Genomic DNA, 21,679 nt, shown 5'->3' with positions numbered 1-21,679 from the left:
TAAATGTTCCTCCAGCTATGAAGTGGGAGAAGAAGCTGCCATTTGCATGGATAGGTCTTTTGGAAGGGAGCTGTTTGTAAATTGGGGATTGCCTGGATCTTTCACATAGAACAAAGGTATTCCATATAGGTTAATCAGGAGGAGGGGTGAACCTTATTTTTTCAATGATTTCATAAATTTTTACATAAAAAATATATTATTATTAAGCACTGTGCTAGACAGTGGAATTCCAAAGGAGAATTTAGTTTGTATTAACCTTGTTGTGAAGTGTTTGCATATAAAAATCATTCCCAGAGAGTCATTAATTTAATCACTCCCTTTGACATTAAGGACACAGAATAAATAAGCCAGCATACAGGGGCTCACAGCCTCATGACAAATATATTTTTCTATGCATATTAAATAGTTATAATGCCATGAAAAGTCCAAGTATGGGATACCTTAGTTAATTTAACCTGGTTTTGCAATAGGCATGTCATATTTGTTGGAAATTGAGAGAACTTGAAGCAGATGACCGACTTTATCTTAGAATAAGCACTTACCCACCTATCCACACACAAATTTCTCCTCTGTTTCAGTTTCATGACCAAACTCTCAGCTCCGAGAACCCAATTTCTGGCTAATGGGAAGACTAGATTCTCCTGCACAGGTAAGTCTGCTTGATGGAAATCTGTAAAACTTTCCAGAGAGCATCTCACAAAAACAGCCAATACGTCTCAGTTGGATCTATAGTAAAATCCATTCATCTGTTTTAGTTCTGATTCTGTTGAACTAATTAAAACTCTATCAATTTCCCGGGCCAGAAATTCTCTAAAGGAAGAACAACTCAGGGTGTTGCTAGGGATTCTGTTTTTCACATGCAGGTCTCCAATGTGGGTAAGGAACCACCTCCAGGGGAAAGAGCCCTAAAAGGATGGAAGAGTGTGTGTGTGTCCTGTCCTCCTGCCAGATTTTCTGAAGAAAATGGAAAGCAGATTAAGAAGGCACGCCAACTTGAAGATCTGTGGAAAACTGCAATTTCACTTAAAGTAGTAGGTGGCAGTGGGGCTAGATGATGACTAAGAAAAGAGAATGAAAATGAGGAACACATGAAACTTGGAAATACTGAAAATCAGAGGCTTTCCCAGATAAGACAAAGGGTGTGCTAAAAATTTGCTATAGAAACATACAGGCATAAAAATTGGTGTCACTTCAAGATGCCTAATGGATCACTAAAGATGAATCAGGAAACATGAGAGGCATCAGGTGCCCCACACCTGGAAGTGGACAGCCCCTTAGAGTCTCTGGGGGTGGCCTGAGGGGCTGGAAGGCCCTCTGGGCTTAGAGAAATCAGATGTCATAGGACTCTGATCTCTTGCAGATCAAATCATTTCTATGTATAACAACCCAAGTTGAATAAGCTGTATAACTATGTTTCAAAAGATAGTCTGCTGGTAGGTCACACCATGCTGCCTTGCAAGGTAATTTCTCCCAGAAACATCTTATAGGTATTTTTCCTTTGTATCAGGCATCCTAAATAACATGGTTACTTTAATAGAAGAACACTTGGATTAACCTTCCTAAAGGCAATCTAAAAATTGTTCACAATAGTAAATTGATTATAATGGCATGAAGTGAAGTTCCAAGCCAAACAGATTTACTTTGAATGAAGTATTGAATGTATTCTTTTATTTCTTATTTTTTAAGATTTGTTTTTTGATGTGGACCATTTTTTTGGGAAGTCTTTATTGAATTTGTTACAATTGCTTCTGCTTTAGGTTTTTGGTTTTTTGGCCCCAAGGCATGTGGGATCTTAGCTCCCCGACCAGGGATCAAACCTACACCCCCATATTGGAAGGCGAAGTCTCAACCACTGCACCACCAGGGAAATCCCATTCTTTTAATTCTTAAATTGCATTTCTTTCTTGATTTTAACAGCTAGGTTTGAAGTAGGTTATGAACTATCAACTGAAAATAGATGGGGAAACATGCACAAAAGTTAGGAAGAATCCGACTCTCAGATTACCAGTCTAAAAACTGAAAAGTTTTAGTTGTGATGATTAAAACTCTCAGAAAATTCCATCTAAATGAACATTACAACTCATTTAACAGAATTTATTATGGTCACTTCAAGTAACAGATGAGCAATACATGAAACATTCTTTCTGGCTAGGAAGTCATACTTGCTTTCAAGTTAGACATTATTTTTATCTAGATGATATTTTAAAATAATATTAAATAAACAAGATTTATCTATAGTGGACAAACCACTTGACATCTCAGTATCTTAGGCTATGTCTAAGTGATGCCACGATTAGTATCAACTTACTTTAAAAAATTTAGTCATTCATTTATAATACAGAAACATATTCAGAGTATTTGTTATGTTAAAAAGTGACTAGTTATAAAATAGTATGCACATCATGGTTCCAATCATATACAAATGTGTACACAGTTGAATATATGTTTTCATATATATACACACACAAATAACACATATACACAGAAATAATATATATACAGATACACACACAAATAAATATGTAAATGTAACTGGGAGATATGCATGTATGAATATGACTAAAAGTAATTATTACATGATTAAGTAAAATAAATAAATCAATACACATGCACACACATATACACACTTGCCTCTCTTTTTAGAATTGGACATCAAACACAACATTCAAACCAACTTTAAATTTTTTACTTCATTTTTCTATCTGAAAATCATTTTGACAGAATAAGCATTTAGACATTTAAGAATTTAGAACGTATTTTAACAAATGACCTTTCTTCATTTTTTACCAGGTTGTAAGGAGGTATCATTCTTGGGATACAGTAGTGGTATTAGGGGAGAAAACAAACAGACAAACAAGCAAACAAATAACACTCCCTCACTTTATGTGGTATCAGTTTTAGGTTCAAAGGCAATTACAGATTAGAATCACTTTTTTAAAAAATCACTAAAATTCACATTTTAAACTATTCTAAGGTATTAGGCAGACAGTTCGCAACAGAGTCAATGGTGATTAGGAATTTGGTGTCTACTCAGCTCTTATTTGTGTGTTTTATCAAAAGTAGCATGTTAGGTATTACTCACTTTGGGGCCTTGTAGTCCTGGTTTTCCTGGAGGACAAATACAGGGAGCTGCCGTTGAACCAACATCACTGGGACCATTGAAGCACTAAAAGACAAAAATGGAGATAAAGGCACATGGCAAGACACATACATATGTGCACATATGCCTGTATATGTCTATATGTGTGTGTGAAATGGTAAAGATATCTTATATTTACTGTCCAATTTTATTTAGTCCAATCCAATAAGAAATTCAGAATCACAAAAAAGCTATGAATACTAGATACATTCAAACTACATAAAAATGGGTTCTATTTATCTAACATACTTACAATTGTTGGAAGGAAGTTAAACAGTCCCACAATGCATATACTACCTTAAGGAGAATAATAGTATCCAGGCCTACCTCACCATTCTGAAAGAAAAACAACAACAAATGTGTTTTAAGACATGTTTCTAATTAAATGTCTAAATTATCTTCTTAATTTACAGATATTTCCTTGTCCAGGGTAGAGATAAATGAAGTATCAAAACCAGCAAGAGCTAAAACATTTGCTTGCAACGATACTAAAACATTACCTATTTATGTTATTCCCACATTTATAATAGGATAAAGGAAGGAAATTAGCAATGATGGAGAGTGTGCTTGGTATAACAGCCACACAAGAACAAAAATACCTCAATGTGGGGTTTATACGCTCTCTTGAACTTTCTGGGAATCACTTAAGAACCAGAGAAAAAGCCAAAACACATCTAAGCAAGTCGCAAACTGCATGCATTCAATTTTTTTTTTTTTTTTTTTTTTTTTTTTACGGTACGCGGGCCTCTCACTGTTGTGGCCTCTCCCGTTACGGAGCACAGGCTCCGGACGCGCAGGCGCAGCAGCCATGGCTCACGGGCCCAGCAGCTCCGCAGCATGTGGGATCCTCCCGGACCGGGGCACAAACCCGTGTCCCCTGCATCGGCAGGCGGACTCTAAACCACTGCGCCACCAGGGAAGCCCGTGCATGCATTCAATTTTATGCAATTTACTTTAGAAAAGCTTCTTACTAAGCCATCTATTTCTTACTGAATGACACCCATTTTTAAAATAGGTTAATAATCTTTCCAAACAATAACAGATTAGATCAGAAAATGAGAAGGTGGCAATGAAGATGAAAAGGGTAAACAAGCCTGAAAAAGTCATACCTGAGAGTGAGGAAGGAGCCATAAAAACACAGAAAAGTGGATGTGAGAACACAGAATCTACAATCTCACTTTATGCTTCTATTATATGCGGGGTCATAGTCATGGCATAACATCAATGGAGAAATAGCAATAAATCAAGTATGTACAATGGACTCTCAAAATGAAATAACTTCTTAATGCTTTTAGGAGAGATTTATATTCCAAGTTATAAGTATCTAAAATAAATATTATAGTGTTTAAACAACTACTTAAGTAGAAAATCCAGAATGAATCATTTCTAGAAGCTTCCATCTTTGATTTTATTACAGATCCTTCAAATGTGCTGCTCTATGTCCTCAAATTTTCAGACTATGGATCCATAATTTATTCAGTTTGATAGGAAATAAGAAAATGATGACAGCATGACTATACAAATGAAAAGAACTACGTAGGGTTCAAATATGACTGGAAATCCACATTGTCAAAAAGTTTTATGACATTTTACCTTATTTTCACTAGCAACAATATACTGTTTCTTGCCCAGGGGAAAAGGGATTGATCTCACACACACACACACACACACTCACACACGTATATGATCAGACTCTATAACATTTTAGCTTATAATCTTTTTCTTCCTAACGCATTAATGAAAATAGCTAAATAAATAGAAATTTGCTTATATCCTAGAATTATAAGAAAATCCTACTTGGGTGGCAACAACAACAAAAAGAAAAATTTATACTCATTATGGTTTGAGAAAACGTGCTAGTAAACAGGAAAATGAATAATTTTCCATTCTTCAGAATTGTGCCACGTGAGGTATTTCACCCACACATTTAATAAAGTATAGAAATGTATTTTACTTACTGGACATTCAGACAACGAATTCTACGTTTTTCTAGAGCAGGTCTATCCCTGCTTCACTTGAGTAGTGGAACAATCAATCTGAGATGAGAAAATATTTCCCGTGGTCTTCCATTTACACTTGTACGCATTACAATTTTATTTCAATTATGAACCTCAAAATATGTTTTAATCAGTGTCATTTTATTTGCATTGACAATGAAGAAACAAATTAACTCTATATGTTAAATTAAAGCTCGTATATTATCTGCGTTTTATTTCTTGCTTTGAAAGTACTGAAGCAACACTTAGGAAAATATAATTCATCGTACTCACAAATCCAGGAATCTCACATGCTGTCTCCCGGTTGTTCTGCTCTGGGTCACAGTAGATTCGTAACTTTTGGACATCAAACTAGAAACATAAAACCAATCAAGTTAAAGTTGAGGCCCAAGCAAATTGTTTTATAAAAGCAATTCACATACACAGAAGCAGCCAGTGTAGTTAGCAATCATATAAAATATAGATCGAAACACTTAGCTTCGTTAACAATAAAAATACAATAAGCAATAAACATACAAAATTTAAATACTTAACATATAGTGTAAAGATGTGACGCAACAAAACTCCTAAGAAAAACTTCCCTAGCACCAAAAACAAACCTCTGACTTCTTTGGGAAACCCAGTGGAGCTTCTGTAGTATCCTTCTATTAAGAGCTCATCTAGACGGCATTTCCTAGACAACTTAAAAGCTTTCCCAGGCTTTCTGTGTTTACCCTACATCTCTTCACATCCCTGATTGCACAGAGTCGGGTCAAGAAACCATCTTTAGTTTCAGAGATTTAGTTCTTGGCACGGAGTATTGTGTGATGAGTAAGCCCAGCACCTGTCACTATTTAAATATTTACTACAATTTGACGTGTAACATTAATACATAGAGACCATATGTGTAATCCTACATTCGAATATGACACAGTCTTCCCTTAATAGAAACAGAGTAGGAAAGACATACCTTTTCAAATAAAGGATTTTTCAAGAAATGGCTATCTTTTACATACACACTTCTCAACCTGCACACAGATATTCTAGTTTAAAGAGATACCAAAATAGTCACCGTTTTGTTTATGAAGAACACTGACATGCATTAATCTAATTTTATCCTCACAGCTGCAAAGAAATTTTTACAAGCCCCGATCACAGCTGTAATCCTTTCCCAAATTCATGATATATTCTATGCTTCTCCTGGGAAATATGAAATTGATGGTCCATAAGAACATAGATTCTACCCTGCACCTAGGGGAACAAATTTCTAAGAATTATTATATTGTTTGATTTTTCATTTTCATACACACACACAATTTTACTAATGAACTGACCACATTTTCATTAAGTCTCTTAAAGGAATTAAGTTAAATACAGTTAAATGGAATAAATACTATCACCAAAGCTCCATTTTATATAATACGAAAAGCAGATCATTTTTATCCACCTGAACGGTTTCTTCTTTCCCAGAGTATTTTCCAATTTGGGTTTGCCCACTGATGAACAGCCCTAAAACTGGATGTAAGGGCTTGTTTTCAATTTGTTGATCATCAATATACAGAGTTACATCTTGTTCGGTTACTAAGAGACGAATTTGATGCCAGCCTTCATCAAATAATGTCTGTAGGAAGAAAATACAGCAGATTCATAAATAGAGTTCCAAACAATCTTTTCGTTTCTTTGTTGTCATCAAGTGTAAATCCATACCACCCAGATTGATCGTATCATATTCTAACTCACCCTGACCCAAGCTGGGTCTCAAAGGCCACCCAGCAATTATTTTAATCCCTAGCTGCATTTCCATTTCACATCTCAAAGTGGCTGTACCAAAGTATTTACTGAAACAACTCCCTCAAGGTCACAGATAAGTTCCTAATGTCCCAATCCAAGTGGCTTCTTTCATTCCCTCATTTTATTTACTTCATGGCAACTGTGGACCCTGTAACTAGTCCATCCGCATTGATGGTCTCAGCTTCCGTGATTCAAACCATCTTGATCACCTTCATTCCTTCTTCTACAACTGTCCATTCTCTATCTCTTTGAGGGTTCATTTTCCTCAACCTGCCTTTTAATGAGGGCATTCCCCACAGGTCGGTCCTTGACCTTTTCCATTCTCCCCTTGATGATCTCATTCATTCCAACAGTTCAGTTATAACTTTTATGGAATATCTCCCATATCCACATTGACATCCTGGACCTCTTTCTCACATATGGTACCTATAATTCTAACATTGGCTAGAATAATTTTGCCAGGAGTTTCACAATCAGTCTGACAGAGTATGTAACAAAATGAACTTGAACTATCCCCCAAACTTTCTTCCTCTCCCGATTTCCCTGGGATAATAGTATCCTCAGTTTCTAAACCATACAAGTGCCTTTACCTCTTTCCCCTTCCCTCAGTTGCCATAACAAATAGATGCAAAATTCTACCAAGGATGTGTCTTAAACACGACTCAAATTCACTTCTCCATTGCCATTCTCATTGCCATAATTTAGGCTCATAGATGTCTTGTTTTATTTGAATAATTTTCAAACACATCTCAATCCCTATCCCTTCCCTCTCCAAGCCAACCTTCTTACCTCTACTAGAATTAATATTATTAATTTCTGTATTCCTAGGACCTAGTCCAATTCCAGGAAAGAGTCAAAAGTATTCTTTACAAGAGAAGAAGGGAAAGAAGGAGAGGAGAGAGCTACTTTGACCATGACACGCCTGTGATCAAGACCTTTTGATGGAATCCCGTCATCCACTGATTGAAATGCAAAACCCTTTGTACGGTTCCCACGTCCATGCAAACTGAGCTTATACCTTTCTAGCTTTTCTTTCATGTATCTTATACTCCAAACACAGGGGGCACCACGTTCTATTCTATAAATAAAAACCCTGCATTTCACCACACATGACTACTCAATAATGAACCATTAACTTCCGTGTCCTTCTCTCTCTCCAACAAAATCCTGTACATCCTTCATCCTACATTCCAAAAACCATCTCATTTATGAAGACTGGCCCACATTTTGTATTAGAATCCACTTTTCCTTCCACAGTCCACTAACTTTTCGTACTTCTTTTAGATACCAGAAGCACTGAATATCCCATTATAAATAAATTCCTTGAAGATTAGAAACATGCCTTATTCATTTGTCATTTCTCACAGAACCTAGCACATTGCCTTTAACGAAAATAGTAGACAACAATTTTTTAAAAAATGTATTCTGCTTACCAAATGAAGAAATTGGATAAATGCATAATTTCATGTACAGCCTTGTATATTTCCTAAATTATATAATGTACAATTTGACTATCATAATTACAGTAATAATCAAAATGTAATTGATTTTATCATGGCATCTATATTCTGAACACATTTGACTTGAAAAATACACTTTTAGTTTATGAATTTTATTAAATATATGCTCCTTTTGGGAATATAAGCTGTCATCCAAATAAATGTGAATTCTGTACATATTTCCTACCTGTATTTAATGTTCTGACAAATATGAATTTATCTCAATATCCTGTAGGACATGGCAGTACAAAATAGACAAACACAGACTTTGAAAGTGACCAGACCTAAATTAAATTCCTGATGTCACCACTTACTAGCCATGTTACTTGGAAAGAGAATTTAATATCCTTGAACTTTGGTATTTTATCTTTAAAATGAGAGCAGTAGCTTCTTCCTTGGGTGATTATTATAATTAAATGTTCCTGGCACCTAGAAGCAGGCACTCAAAAATGTTAGTTCCTGCACCCCTTAATCTCATATGAATTAAAAAACAAATTTTCACTAAAAATAGAGTTGCCATATATGATCCAGAAATCTCACTCCTGGACATATATCTGGACAAAACTATAATTCAAAAAGGTACATGCACCCCTATGTTCCTAGCAGCACTATTTACAATAGCCAAGACATGGATGCAACCTAAATATCCATCGACAGATGAATGGATAAAGAAGATGTGGTACATATATACAATAGAATATTACTCAGCCATAAAAAAGAACAAAATAATGCCATTTGCAGCAACATGGATGGACCTAGAGATTATCATACTAAGTGAACTAAATAAGACAGAGAAGGACAAATATCATACGATATCACTCATATGTGGAATCTAAAATATGACACAAATGAAATTATCTATGAAACAGAAACAGACTCACAGACACAGAGACCAGAACTGTGCTTGCCAAGGGGAAAGGGGGGTGGGAAAGGGATGGGCTGGGAGTTTGGGATTAGTAAATACAAACTATTATGTATAGAATGGATAAACAACAAGGTCCTACTGTATAGCACAGGGAACTGTATTCAATATCCTGTGATAAACCACAATGGAAAAGAATATGAAAAAGAATACATATATATATGTATAACTGAATCAGTTTTCTGTACAGCAGAAATTAACATCACATTGTAAATCAACTCTACTTCAATTAAAAAAGAAACAAATATTCTTCCTTTGTTCCTTTTAGTCAATGAAGCAAAATTAAAATATGAAATCAATATTTTTTCAGTCAGGTTCAAATTATGGCTCTCCTCTCCCAAAACACACAAACCTGATGGTCATTCCCCATGAATACCAAAATCATACCCAAGCATCTTTACCTTAACTCGAGGGTCAGCAAAGGTGACCAGTTGTGAGCCATTAATGATGCTGGTTGTTGTAAATAATAAAGTTTTATCCACTCCATTTAAAGTAACTGCTATTTGTGGCCTTCCGTCAATGGTTAAAATTCTCCATAAATCCCACACTTTTTTGACCTTAAATCTCTGAGTGGAGACAAATACATATGATGGAGGAAGACCTTCTGGGAAAACGTTGCTGGAAAAAGAAGAACATGTATGAGCTTAAAGAATTCTCAACATGTCTACAGAAACATCAAGAAAACGCTGTATCGACACATAACGTTTACCTTGTGAGTTCTGATAAATCGACTTTTGATGTCACTTCATATCCTTTTATCTTTGTTGGTGAAAGCTGAATTCTTTTCTTAGCCTTTTTCTTTACACCCAAGCCTAAAAGAATATCAAACCCCTTCTCATCACGAGCTGCCACTGGAATTCGTGTTGGACAGACAGATTCTATAAAGCAAAAGCAAAAGGGGTAGAAGTTGATTAATCATGGGTTACTTCAACAAAAAGAAAATCAAGGGAGGAATATTAAAGAACATAGAATTATAAAATTTCTATATGCACACATATGTATGTAAATGCATTTCTGAGAAAACACGTGGGAGTGTATTTGGTATTTGAGAATGAAGTCTCAATTGCCTTCTTTCTCCCTAAAAGGGGCTGAAAAAAAAACAGAAATGTAAAAGGCACATTTGTTCATGGATTGTTTTAAGGGCAACACTATGCTGAAATTTACACTTCACTATTTTGAATATCAGGCAACTTAACACCTGGCCAGTAGGAGAGGGCTGGAGCAGGATTCATGATTCTCATCCAAGATTTGCTGGTAGTCACGCACCCTTGAATAATGCTCTCAAATTTCTTGGATCTAGGAGATGAATTCTGATTGCTTTCTTGCATTCCCAGCATTTGAGGGGTAAGAAATGTGTGTTGTTCCCAATGTTCTTTCCAGTTCTAACAGTTTATAATCCTACAGTTCAAATATCTTGGTTCTCTCACTCTGGAAAAAACTTAACTGTACATCTTTTCTGTTCATGGAAAATCTTCAAATGGGCTTATTATCTCATCTATGACTAATCAGATTATATATTATATTAATCACATTTATAAATGAATAAAGACTTTTTCCTTAAGAAGAATCATTAAGGTTTGCATTATACAGTCATTTTTTTAAATTTAATTTTATATTTTTATACAGCAGGTTCTTATTAGTTATACAGTCATTTATATAAATTATAAAAATGTGATACGCTTTTCAATTCTCTGGGAAACCAGTGTCTCAAATTATGTGGAAAATTCTGTTTGGTTGCAATGCTATTAAACTGTCATACTGTAGGAATGTTGCAATGTTTTCAGATTCTTCCAAGGCCATCGTATAACATACACATTGAGCCTGACTGCTTATATTTTATAGAGCAGCTAAGAGAATAAAAGAACAAACTCCACTAAAGGTACTTTAAGATAATCACTCTCTTACAAAACATTAAGAAAAGGGAAAAATATCATATTTATAAAACAGTAAAAAGTAAAGAGATGAATTTTGTTAGCCCAATAATACTGTCATAACTTGTACCATAGACTATTAGAAATTAAATAAAGGTTTGATATAAATAAAATTAGCTGTATTCCTGGGAAGGGAGGGGCATTTTTCCTCTTCAGGTCTGAGGATGCTGAGTTTTTGTTTGTTTGTTTGTTTGTTTTTTAAGTAGCTTTACTGAGGTAAATTGATACTCAGTAAACTAAACATAAAGTTTACCATCTGATTAGTTTTGACATATGTATACACCTGTAAAACCATCACCACCGACAAGATAACGAACATATGCATCACCCCCAAAAGTTTCCTCATGTTCGTTGCAATCTCTGTCTGTCACCATTCACTACCCCACTCCCATCCCCATTCTCAGGCACCACTGATATGCTTTCTGTCACTACAAATAAGTTTGAATTTCGTATAGTTCTATAAAAAATGGACGCATATTGTATGTACTCCTTCTTGTCTGGCTTCTTTCATTCAGCATGATTATTTTAGATCCACTCTGGTTGTGTGTTTCAGTAGTTCATTCTTTTTTGCTGCTGATTAGAAGTCCATTGTATGGATATATCACAATTTATCTGTATACTTATTGATGGACATTTGAAACATTAATATTGGAAATAAAATAAAGGTTTGATATAAATAAAAGTAGATGTGTTCCTGGGAAAGGAGGGGTATTTTCATCTTCAGGTCTGAGGGTGCTGAATTTTGAAGGGACCTATTCAATCACATTCTTCTTCCTCTGGGAAGCTTAGAGCTAACTGATGGGAAGATACAGGAACCAGGCAAACAGAAGATGCCGGTTAGAGGCGTGATCCAGTGAGTCTGATGAGACTGTACACTGTAATTAACCACCCCCGCCTGGCAGCCCAGCAGGGCTGATTCAATCCCCACCCACCTCAGGAGCAGGACTGCCTGTTAAGTTCACATATGATCTAAAGCGGAAAGGGAACACCAGCTCCACAGACCTGCTGATCCAAAGGGAAGAACATCTAAGGCACTTCGCCAGCTAGGACCAGCTTCTTTTATCAAACTCCCTTATCCGAAAATGCCTCTTCTCATCAGTGGTAAAGAGTGAAAGAAGGTGCGGAGAGATCAGAAAAGTCAATCTATATACTCATTGCAGCATCGGTTTTAATTTTGAAGAATGAGAACCAAAAAGAAATTGCCTGAATCAAGAAAAAAGCCAATTCAGGTGAATTTTGAGCAGAAGAGTGACAAATCAGACTTCACTATTAAACCATCTTTGCATTTTGAAATAATCCCTATTCTGACAAATATTATTCCTTTACTACATTACTGGACTAGTGTTTTATTTAGCAAACCTTTTCATCTCTACTTAAAACTGAGATTTGTTATAATTTTAAAACTTTTTAATATAAAATCAAGATGACTTATTAAAAAAAAGTCAGTCTGGCTGAAGTCCCTCCACATGAAAACATAAGAAGCAGAAAATAAGTGTCCCAATAATACTGTATGACTGAGTTGAAATCATAAATCAATAAACTAAATTAAATTTTTCCTGTCATTATGATGCAGGGTTTGTTTCTAGCAGGGGGCAGGGTAATATAGAACAATAGGAGGCCTCACTTCAAATGCACTTGATTTAAAACTGCAAAAGAAAGAAGTTCAGCTGAAAAGAAAATGTGTTAAACATGACATCATATAAATATTCAGATTTGAATTGCTCCTCTGATTTACTTTACAAAAGAGAAGTTATAAGATGGTAAACAAAGAGCTCCAACTGAAGACCAGAATCTGAGGTTTAGACCTCAGCCTCTCTCTTAACCTCTCATGAACCTCTGGCTTCTCATCTGTGACATGAGAATAATGATCTCCTTCACAGGGATTTTTTTGGGATCAAATGTGATGAAGTATGTAAAAATGCTTTGTAACTTCAAAATAGCATGCACGTGGGGGGGATAAAGCAAGTATTGTGTTCATCCTTTTTCTTTAATCAAATTTTTGCACTGTATTCTAATCCCCAGAATTGTATAGGAAACAGTGTGGCATGGTTCGTGAAATCAGGAATGTAAATTAACAATCATGTTACAGCCACATTTTCATTACCACTTAGTACATCTCATTAGGAGAAATGTATTTAGATAATTATATTTTCCTTTTTTTTTTTTGGCTTTCAATTTTTTTAAATTGTAAAATATACATAACATAAAATTTACCATTTTGACTATTTTTAAGTGTACAATTCATTGCCATTAACTACATTCAAATGTTGTATAACCATCACCACTATTTCCAGAAAAGTTTTATTATTCAGAAACAGAAACTTTGTACCCATTAGACCATAACTCCCCATTCCTCTCTCCTCTCAGCCCCTGGTACACCCATAGTTTTTTGAAGAAATAATTTTTCTTCCAAATTTGCTCACCTACAAGAATAATAAAATACCCTTACACATGGAAACTGAAAAGTAAAATGTAGTTAAAATGCTCAAATACAGTTTGTATGTTTGCATATACCTAGCTAGAGGAAACAGATAAAAGAAAGTTTCCATATATAAAAAGCTACTTTGATTGCCAACCAACAGTTCTTCCACAAACTTCTAGGGAAACAGAGGTCAATAATTAACTTCCCTATTGTGTAGGAAAAAAGAAATCTATGTATAACTATACAAACACATACAGAGAGGGGAATGGATACTGGAATTAAAAACTGGAACTTGGAAGCTGTCATTTTAAGTACCAGGAAAATCAAATGCTAAGAGAGAGTCAGTTGGGACTTGCTATAACACATACAACAGGTAAGTAGAACAATCTAGATAAAGCAAGTTAGTTTAAAGGAGTGCATTCAGGAGCAAGAACCAAAAGAAAAACCTCAAAGCCTTAAGTTCACAAATGGTTTCCTACACAGACTACACAGTTATAATTTTATTTGACTCTAATACGTTCAGAGAGTATTCAGAAAAGGAACACTTTCTGGGGTGGAGCACACATTAGTCCACTTACTTTAAACACTGGGGTCCAGTAATAATTGCTTTTCTGTTAAATCCCAGGGCTTAGTAGTATAAGTAATTCAGTCTTATTAGGATCATAAAAATGTGTTTTATTTAAAATCCTGCCATGGACAAGAACACAAAAACTGTGTATCTCTTGAGTCTAACCAGGGAAATCACATGTGTCTAGCTATAGCTTTCTACTTATAAGTTAATATGATAGGGGGACTATTACATTAATTAATAATGAACACATTATTCCAGATCACACCTAGCCTAGTTTATAAGTGCCTACTTAATCCAATTGCAAGATTGTTTGTAAGTCCACCCTCTGCAGAAGTCACATATTTTAACTGACAACTGGGAATTTTATAAGGAGATTTGTGGTCAGAGACCAAAAGTAATTTTAGTGATCCAGACCCGATAATCCAATAAAACGGTGCCCCTGGTACAGTTTAGGTCTGTGAAAGCCAGCTTCTTTAAACTTTCCTGGATTGAACTTGGTTTTAATGGTAAGGCAAACATGAGTATAGGTGCCAAAGATAGACAATCCTCAATGGCATGTAGTGGCAATTTAAAACATTTGCCTTCCTGAAGGTCTATTATATCACCATGGACTTTAACATCATGTACAAATTTATAAAAAAGGAGGCACATTCACCAAGATTGTGATAACTTAGACTCCATCCCATCATATTGGAAATACACTAAAGTAACAATAGCAAATCTGAAATAAATTATCCAAGTAGAAATTCTCTTACTAAAGCCCAAGTTCACAAAGTTTCTTTTCTCATCACATGACTGAATGATCTCATTCTATTTTACCAGCAAGTAATCCCACTGTCCTGAAATATAGGTTGATTTAGAATCCTTCATCAGAGGAAGATGTCTGCCAAACGCATGGCTAACAGTAGGACATAGTAAGTGTAGATTTTTATAACACTCCTTTCAGTGGTGAGTCAATGGGATCAATAAACTCCAATTAGCCTTAAGTACAACTTATGCACAAACCAGAAAAGTCAAAATTTTTTTCACCAGTAAGTAGCCTCACCAACATAGAAGATATTATTTTTCAACACTAAGAAAAAAATATAAGAAATGGAAACCCATCCTTGCCTTAAAAAATAGCTAAGGAGAATACAATTTTAAAGGCTTACAAAATTACAGAACAACTCATCTGGTTTTGCCATTTTTCATTGTAAAGCCATTGATTATGTAATGAAATGCTTTTTTTTTTTTTTTTGGCTGCATTTGGTCTTCGTTGCTGCGCGTGGGCTTTCTCTAGTTGCGGTGAGCGAGGGCTACTCTTCATTGTGGTCTGTGGGCTTCTCATTGCAGTGGCTTCACTTATTGTGGAGCACGGGCTCTAGGCACACAGGCTTCGGTAATTGCAGCACATGGGCTCAGTAGTTGTGGCACATGGGCTTAGTTGCTCTGTGGCATGTGAGATCTTCACAGACTAGGGCTCGAACCCATGTCCCATGCACTGGCAGGTGGATTCTTAACCACTGTGCCACCAGGGAAGTCTGAAATGTTTCTAAGTTATTTTTTCCTCTGACCAAATACTATAGATGAAGAAAGGTAGTGTGTCTTGCCTTTACACGTATCCAGACAATAGTCTGTGTCCAATTCCTGTAACTCATTCTTTACTCCTTTTCTTTTCCATTTTTAATTTGAATTGGAAGAACTTTTGTCAGATATTACATTTATGCATCATTTTAACATACAAACTCTATTTTTTTAAACAAACATCGATGCATCTTAACATGTTCCTCTGCTGCTCTAATATCTAGCATACTGATATTAACGTTCATTAGATGTGGTCTCTCTCACTGACAGGGCTAGCCTTCATAACCAGTAGGATATTGTAGAAATGAAGGGGTGTGGCTTGCAAGTCTAGACGATGAAAGACACTGCAGCCCCCCCTTGCTCTCTTGGACCACTCACTTCAGGGGAAACCAGCTGCCATGTTGCAAGGATGCTCCAGCAGCAACTTGGAGACGTCCATGTGACCAGGAACTGAAACCTCCTGCCAATAGCCAGCACTGACTCACCAATCTTGTGAGTGAGTCACCTTGGAAGCAGACCCTCTAGCCCCAGTCATGCCTTCAGCGGTCTGCCGCCTCAACTGACATCTTGACTGCAATTCCTTGGGAGAACCTGAATCAGGACTATTCAGCCCAGCTTCACCCATGTCCCTGATCCACAGGAACTGTATGAGATAATAAATGTTACTATTATTTAAACTGCAAAAAAATAAAATGAGATAAAATAAGGTCTCTATCACCAAGGTTGGAGGCAGCCACTTAGCCTAAGATTTCACTTCAAGAAAGTGATGTTGACAAAGTCAGGAACCAAACCTGGATCTCGTTCTGACTCCAGAGATTGGGCTGGACCACCATATTCATACAGACTCAGGTTTAAAGAAAAAACATTCAAGTGCTTTACTTTAATAGACATTGTGCTTACTGATTTTTTTTTAACTTTTTTATTAAGATACAACCTACATTCAGTAAAATGACTTAATCTCAAGTATACAATAGTTCAATTGCCACACATGCCTACACTCACATAGCTAGCCTCAGACAAGACACAGAATCTGTCTAACACCTTGAAAGCAACCTCATGATCCTTCCCAGAGGATAACCACCACCACCAGAAGCCACCACTGTTATGATTTCTGTCCCCATTGATTAATTTAGTTTTGTCTGTTCTTGAACTTAATATAAATGAACAATGCAGTATCTTTTTTTAAAATTTGACTTCTCTTGCTCAACATAATGCCTGTGGATTTATCCCTGGTTTTGCACATAAGAGTGATGTGGGTTTTGTTGATGGTATTGCTGTGTAGTATTCTACTATATGAATTATACTATGATGTACTTATATCCATTTTTCTGTGGGCAATCATTTGAGTTGTTTCCAGTTTGGGATTATTTTAAATAAAACTGCTATGAATATTCTTGAATAGTCTTTTGGTGAACATATGAACTTATTTCTCGTAGTTAAATATCTAGGATAGAATTACTGTTTCATAAGATAGCAGTACATTTGTCCTAATAGATAATGTCAAAGACTTTCCCAAAGTGGTTGTACCAATTTTCACTTCTACTGGCATGCCAACTGTCACTTAAAAAGGTTGAAGCTGTTATGAGCATAAAATAGGTAATTAGGTGATAGCTATCATACATCATATTTTAGAGAGAGAGAAAGGATGGGAGAATGAGCATTTTATACAAGCTTTAAATATTCCTAAGAAAATTATTGTGAATGTTTTCTTGTTTATTCCTTTCCTAGAAATAATTAACTTATACAGCTGCATCTAGATCCAATCATAAACACTGAGAGAAAAGTCTGTATGCTATAATTTGTATATTTTCTGAATCATGCGATAGTCATCCTACATTTTCCAATTTAATACCCAAACATCGCTTTGCACATAAAATATAAACATATCATATTCCTTTATTTGAAACATTGCTCTAGCCTCTCTAATTAAATGAATGGAAAATTCATATTTTTGGATATACTACAAGCCCTTGACAATGTAGATTGTCACCAATTCAGATTAGATTTAAATTCTTTTAACCTACAGATAGAATATAAAGTTATTCCCCTGAATATTCTATGAGGTTTAATGAAATATTATACTCCATCATATCCCATCTGCCAAACTTCACCCCACCTCCCACCTCTCATTTTTCCATGCCCCATCTCTGTGGTTGTGAATTCAAGCATATGTGTACCAATAGTGGAGAGGCAGAAGGGAAGGATATGAGTTTCATGTGAGGGCAGACAAGTTAATCACATACATGTTATGAAATCATGTAAGCTAAAATACTCACTACCTCCAAAAACAACTCAGTTGTCCTGGCCATGGCACCTGATATGTGTACCTTTACCTTTTATGTCTTCTACTGAAATGGAAGTTAAACTGAGTAGGGTAGAGTAATATACCAGGCCATTATTACAAAGTATTATAAAGTATTATAAGACTTAAATTAGATAATCAAATTATCCAGCAATCACCAAGCAAAGAGTCATAGAAAATATGAATAATTTTCGGTGAGAGAAAAAGAAATTCAGAAGTCGTGAACATCATTCCAAGTTAAAGTGCATCATGGTGGAAAGCACTGGAGGGAAAAAAGTCACTAAGTTTTTGGAATGAAAGACACCAAAGTTCCACTTAGGCAAGTGGTATCCCTCTCTCACTCTCTCACTCTCTCTCTCTCTCTCTCTCTCTCTCTCTCTCTCTATCTTTATCTCTATCTCTCTTTATCTTTCTCTCTGTCTCTCAAGGTATGGCTACATTTGCACAGCTAATTGCTAATTCTGACCTCTGGTCCCTCTTGAGTGAACACCATATACTCTTTTAAGAAATAGATAAGTTTCCTGCTTCATCCAAAAGTCAAGATAGTGGAAAATGGAACAGTAAGAATACACAGGCTGTTTTCCAGGACCTGCTCTTTTAACTACCCACACCTGTGCACAGGCAAGTTCAGCTCACCTGAATCAAAATTGGGCCTTGAAAGCCCATCATTCAAGCCACAAGCTGTTGGAAGCCCTTGAAGACACCTAAGGAAGGTATCTTCCAGAGAACAAGGGGAAATTACTTTCTTTTCCCTCCTCATTCTGTTGCACCAAGCCCATGCCTGGTTGACTCATAAAAAGAACAGAGGAGTGAAGTCAGCAAGATGGCAGAATAGAAAGTCCCAACCCATATTCTCCCACTGAAACACAGATTGGACCAAAATACATTTGTGAGATTCCGGTTAGGAAGCTGAAGTTCCCCAGGTGAGCACAAAGCCAAGAACAGCTTCAATGAAACAGGTAATTAAGAATAATTTTACCTTACCACATCAGTCCCTCTCCAAGCTGACACAAATAAGTGCCAGGAGAGATGCTCTAGCTTATAATGACTCCCTCAGGAGGGAAAAAGAAAAGTGGAGCATGCATCCAATGCTCCAGCTTTCAGCTTGTCTTGCCTCATTTGCAGCACTGAAGGAACCAGAATCATTTGGATACCTGTGGACTGCTCAGAACAAATAAAAGTGGGAGGGTGGCTTGTTGTGGCTGGCATGGCTCAGCATGATCAGGAGAAGACACACAACCTGAGACTTCTCCCTCAGAAAGAGAAAAGAGTGGAGCATGTATCCAGCATTCTAGATTTTCAAAGTGCTGCCTGAAGGAATGATACTGGTCTTGCCTGACTAAGGGTGCTGACAGGGAACCAGCATACCTGGACACCTGATGACCACTGAGAACAAAGGAGTGGGAAACTTGTGGTTAGAGAACTAGAGAACTTGAAGTATTACAGACAGACACCAAAGGGACAGATACCAAAGGGAGTGAAAGATTATGAGCTCTTGAAAAAGAAACCAGTCTCTCTAATTAATGAATTGCTCACACAATTCCAGAGAAATCACATCCCTCCAAAAAAGGTTTCAGAATCTCTAGCCAGAGTGATTGCTGAGGGATTTCCCCTGTGCAAAGCCAGTTGGTAAAGACTGGGAGAGGTATTGGTTTTTTCAAATGTGTGAATCTTGAAACAAACTATGAGATACATGACCCAATCAAAGGAACAAAATAACTCTCCAGATACTGACCCTAAAGAAAGGGAGGTGTATTATCTGACAAAGAATTCAAAATAGACATCATAGGATGTTCTATGAGCTCAAGAAAATGATGCATCAACAAAGTGAGAAAGACAGAAAATGTAAAGGAGAACCAAACAGAAATTTTTGGAGCAGAAAATAATAATTGAACTGGAAAATTGACTAGAGGGGTTCAAAATCAGCCTTGATCAAGTAGAAGAAAGAATCAGCAGACTTGAAGACAGGTCCTTTGAAATTATCCAGGCAAAATTTTAAAGAATGACAAAGACTGAAGAAAGCCTACACGTCTTATGCCCACCATCAAGTAGACCAATATATAGATAATGGGAGCTGCAGAAGAAGAAGAAAGAAAGAAGCAAGCTTGTTTAAAGAAATAATAGCCAAAAACTTTTCAAATCTAGGAAAGGAAATGGACATCCAGATTAAAGAACTCAAAGATATCCACATCAAGACACATTACAATCAAATTGTCGAAAACCAAAGACAAAGAGAGAACTTTGAAAGCAGCAAGACAAAAGCAACTCATTATGTACAGGGCACCCCATGACACAATCACCAGATTTCTGAGTAGAAATCTCAGAGGTCACAGGGGAAAGGGATAATATATTCAAAGTGCTCAAAGAAAAAAAACTGCCAACCAAAAATACTATATCTGGCAAAACTGTCCTTCAAAATAGAAAGAGAAATAAATACTTTCCCAGATTAAAAAAAGCTGAGGAAGTTTATTACCACTAGACCTGCCTAATAAGACATACTAAGGAAGTCCTTCAAATTGAAAGGAAAGACTATTAAACAGCAACACAGAAGCACTGGAAAGTATAAAACTTGCTGATAAAAGTAAATATATAGACAAACTCAGAATACTGTAATACTGTAACAGTGGTATTTAAATCATTTTTAATTCTGATACAGAAGTTAAAAGACTAAAGTATAAACTATGTGAAATTGTATTAATGAATACACAATATAAGAGGATGTAATTTGTGGCATCAATAAAAAAGTGTAAAGAGGGCAGGAATAAGCAAAAATACAGAGCATTTGAAGTTATCAACTTAAAATAGATTGATATAACTATATGATGTTTTATGTAACCCACATGGTAACCACAAAGAAAATACCTATAGAAGATATGCAAAAGTATATTTAAAAGGAAACAAAGCATGTCACTACAAAAAAATCAATGAAACACAGAAGACAGCAAGAGAGAAAAGAGCGATAAAAATAAGCTGAGTCAGAAAACAATAAATGACAGTATTAAATACTTCCTTATCAGTAATTACTTCAGATGTGAATTGATTAAAATCCCCAATAAAAGGTATAGAGTAGCTAAGTGGACTTAAAAAAAAACAACAAGATCTATACTATCTGCAAGAAATTTACTTTAGAATTAAGGACACACACAGGATAAAAGCAAAGGAATGGAATAAGATACTCCATACAAATGCTAACCAAAAGAGAACAAAGGTGGTGACACTTATATTAGTCAAAAACTGTCAAAAGAGACAAAGAAGGACATTATACAATGAAAAATGGTCAATTCGCCAGCAAAACATAACAATTATAAATACATATGCACTCAACATTACAGCACCCAAATATATGAGGCAAACATTGACAAAACTGAAGGGATAAATAGACAGCAACACAATAATAGTAAGGGACTTGAATGCTCCACTTATAATAATGGATAGAACATCCAGACAGAAGATGTGTCTGCAAACAGATCTGGAAACAGAGAATTTGAACAACACTATAGACCAAATGGATCTAACAGACATATATAGAACAGCGACCCACCACCACCCACCACCACCACAGC

General features: G+C 35.9%; 1 protein-coding gene across 5 annotated transcripts in view; it reads right to left on the bottom strand.

Moving 5' to 3' along the window:
- The window catches only part of COL21A1 (collagen type XXI alpha 1 chain), a 186,018-nt gene that overhangs the window by 96,857 nt on the left and 67,482 nt on the right, over nucleotides 1-21,679 (bottom strand). For all 5 annotated transcript variants that reach the window (XM_060308278.2, XM_060308277.1, XM_070046682.1 and 2 more), the window contains exons 4-8: nucleotides 10,037-10,205; nucleotides 9,729-9,945; nucleotides 6,563-6,736; nucleotides 5,410-5,487; nucleotides 3,083-3,166 (exon numbers count right to left, since the gene is read on the bottom strand). In XM_060308278.2, the coding sequence (XP_060164261.1) occupies nucleotides 3,083-3,166; nucleotides 5,410-5,487; nucleotides 6,563-6,736; nucleotides 9,729-9,945; nucleotides 10,037-10,205 (722 nt within the window). The remainder of the gene's footprint in view (nucleotides 1-3,082; nucleotides 3,167-5,409; nucleotides 5,488-6,562; nucleotides 6,737-9,728; nucleotides 9,946-10,036; nucleotides 10,206-21,679) is intronic.

This window comes from Globicephala melas, chromosome 11 (assembly GCF_963455315.2).
Source record: "Globicephala melas chromosome 11, mGloMel1.2, whole genome shotgun sequence".
In the NCBI taxonomy this organism is placed as follows: domain Eukaryota; kingdom Metazoa; phylum Chordata; class Mammalia; order Artiodactyla; family Delphinidae; genus Globicephala; species Globicephala melas.
This window is presented reverse-complemented; position numbering and strand designations above follow the sequence as displayed.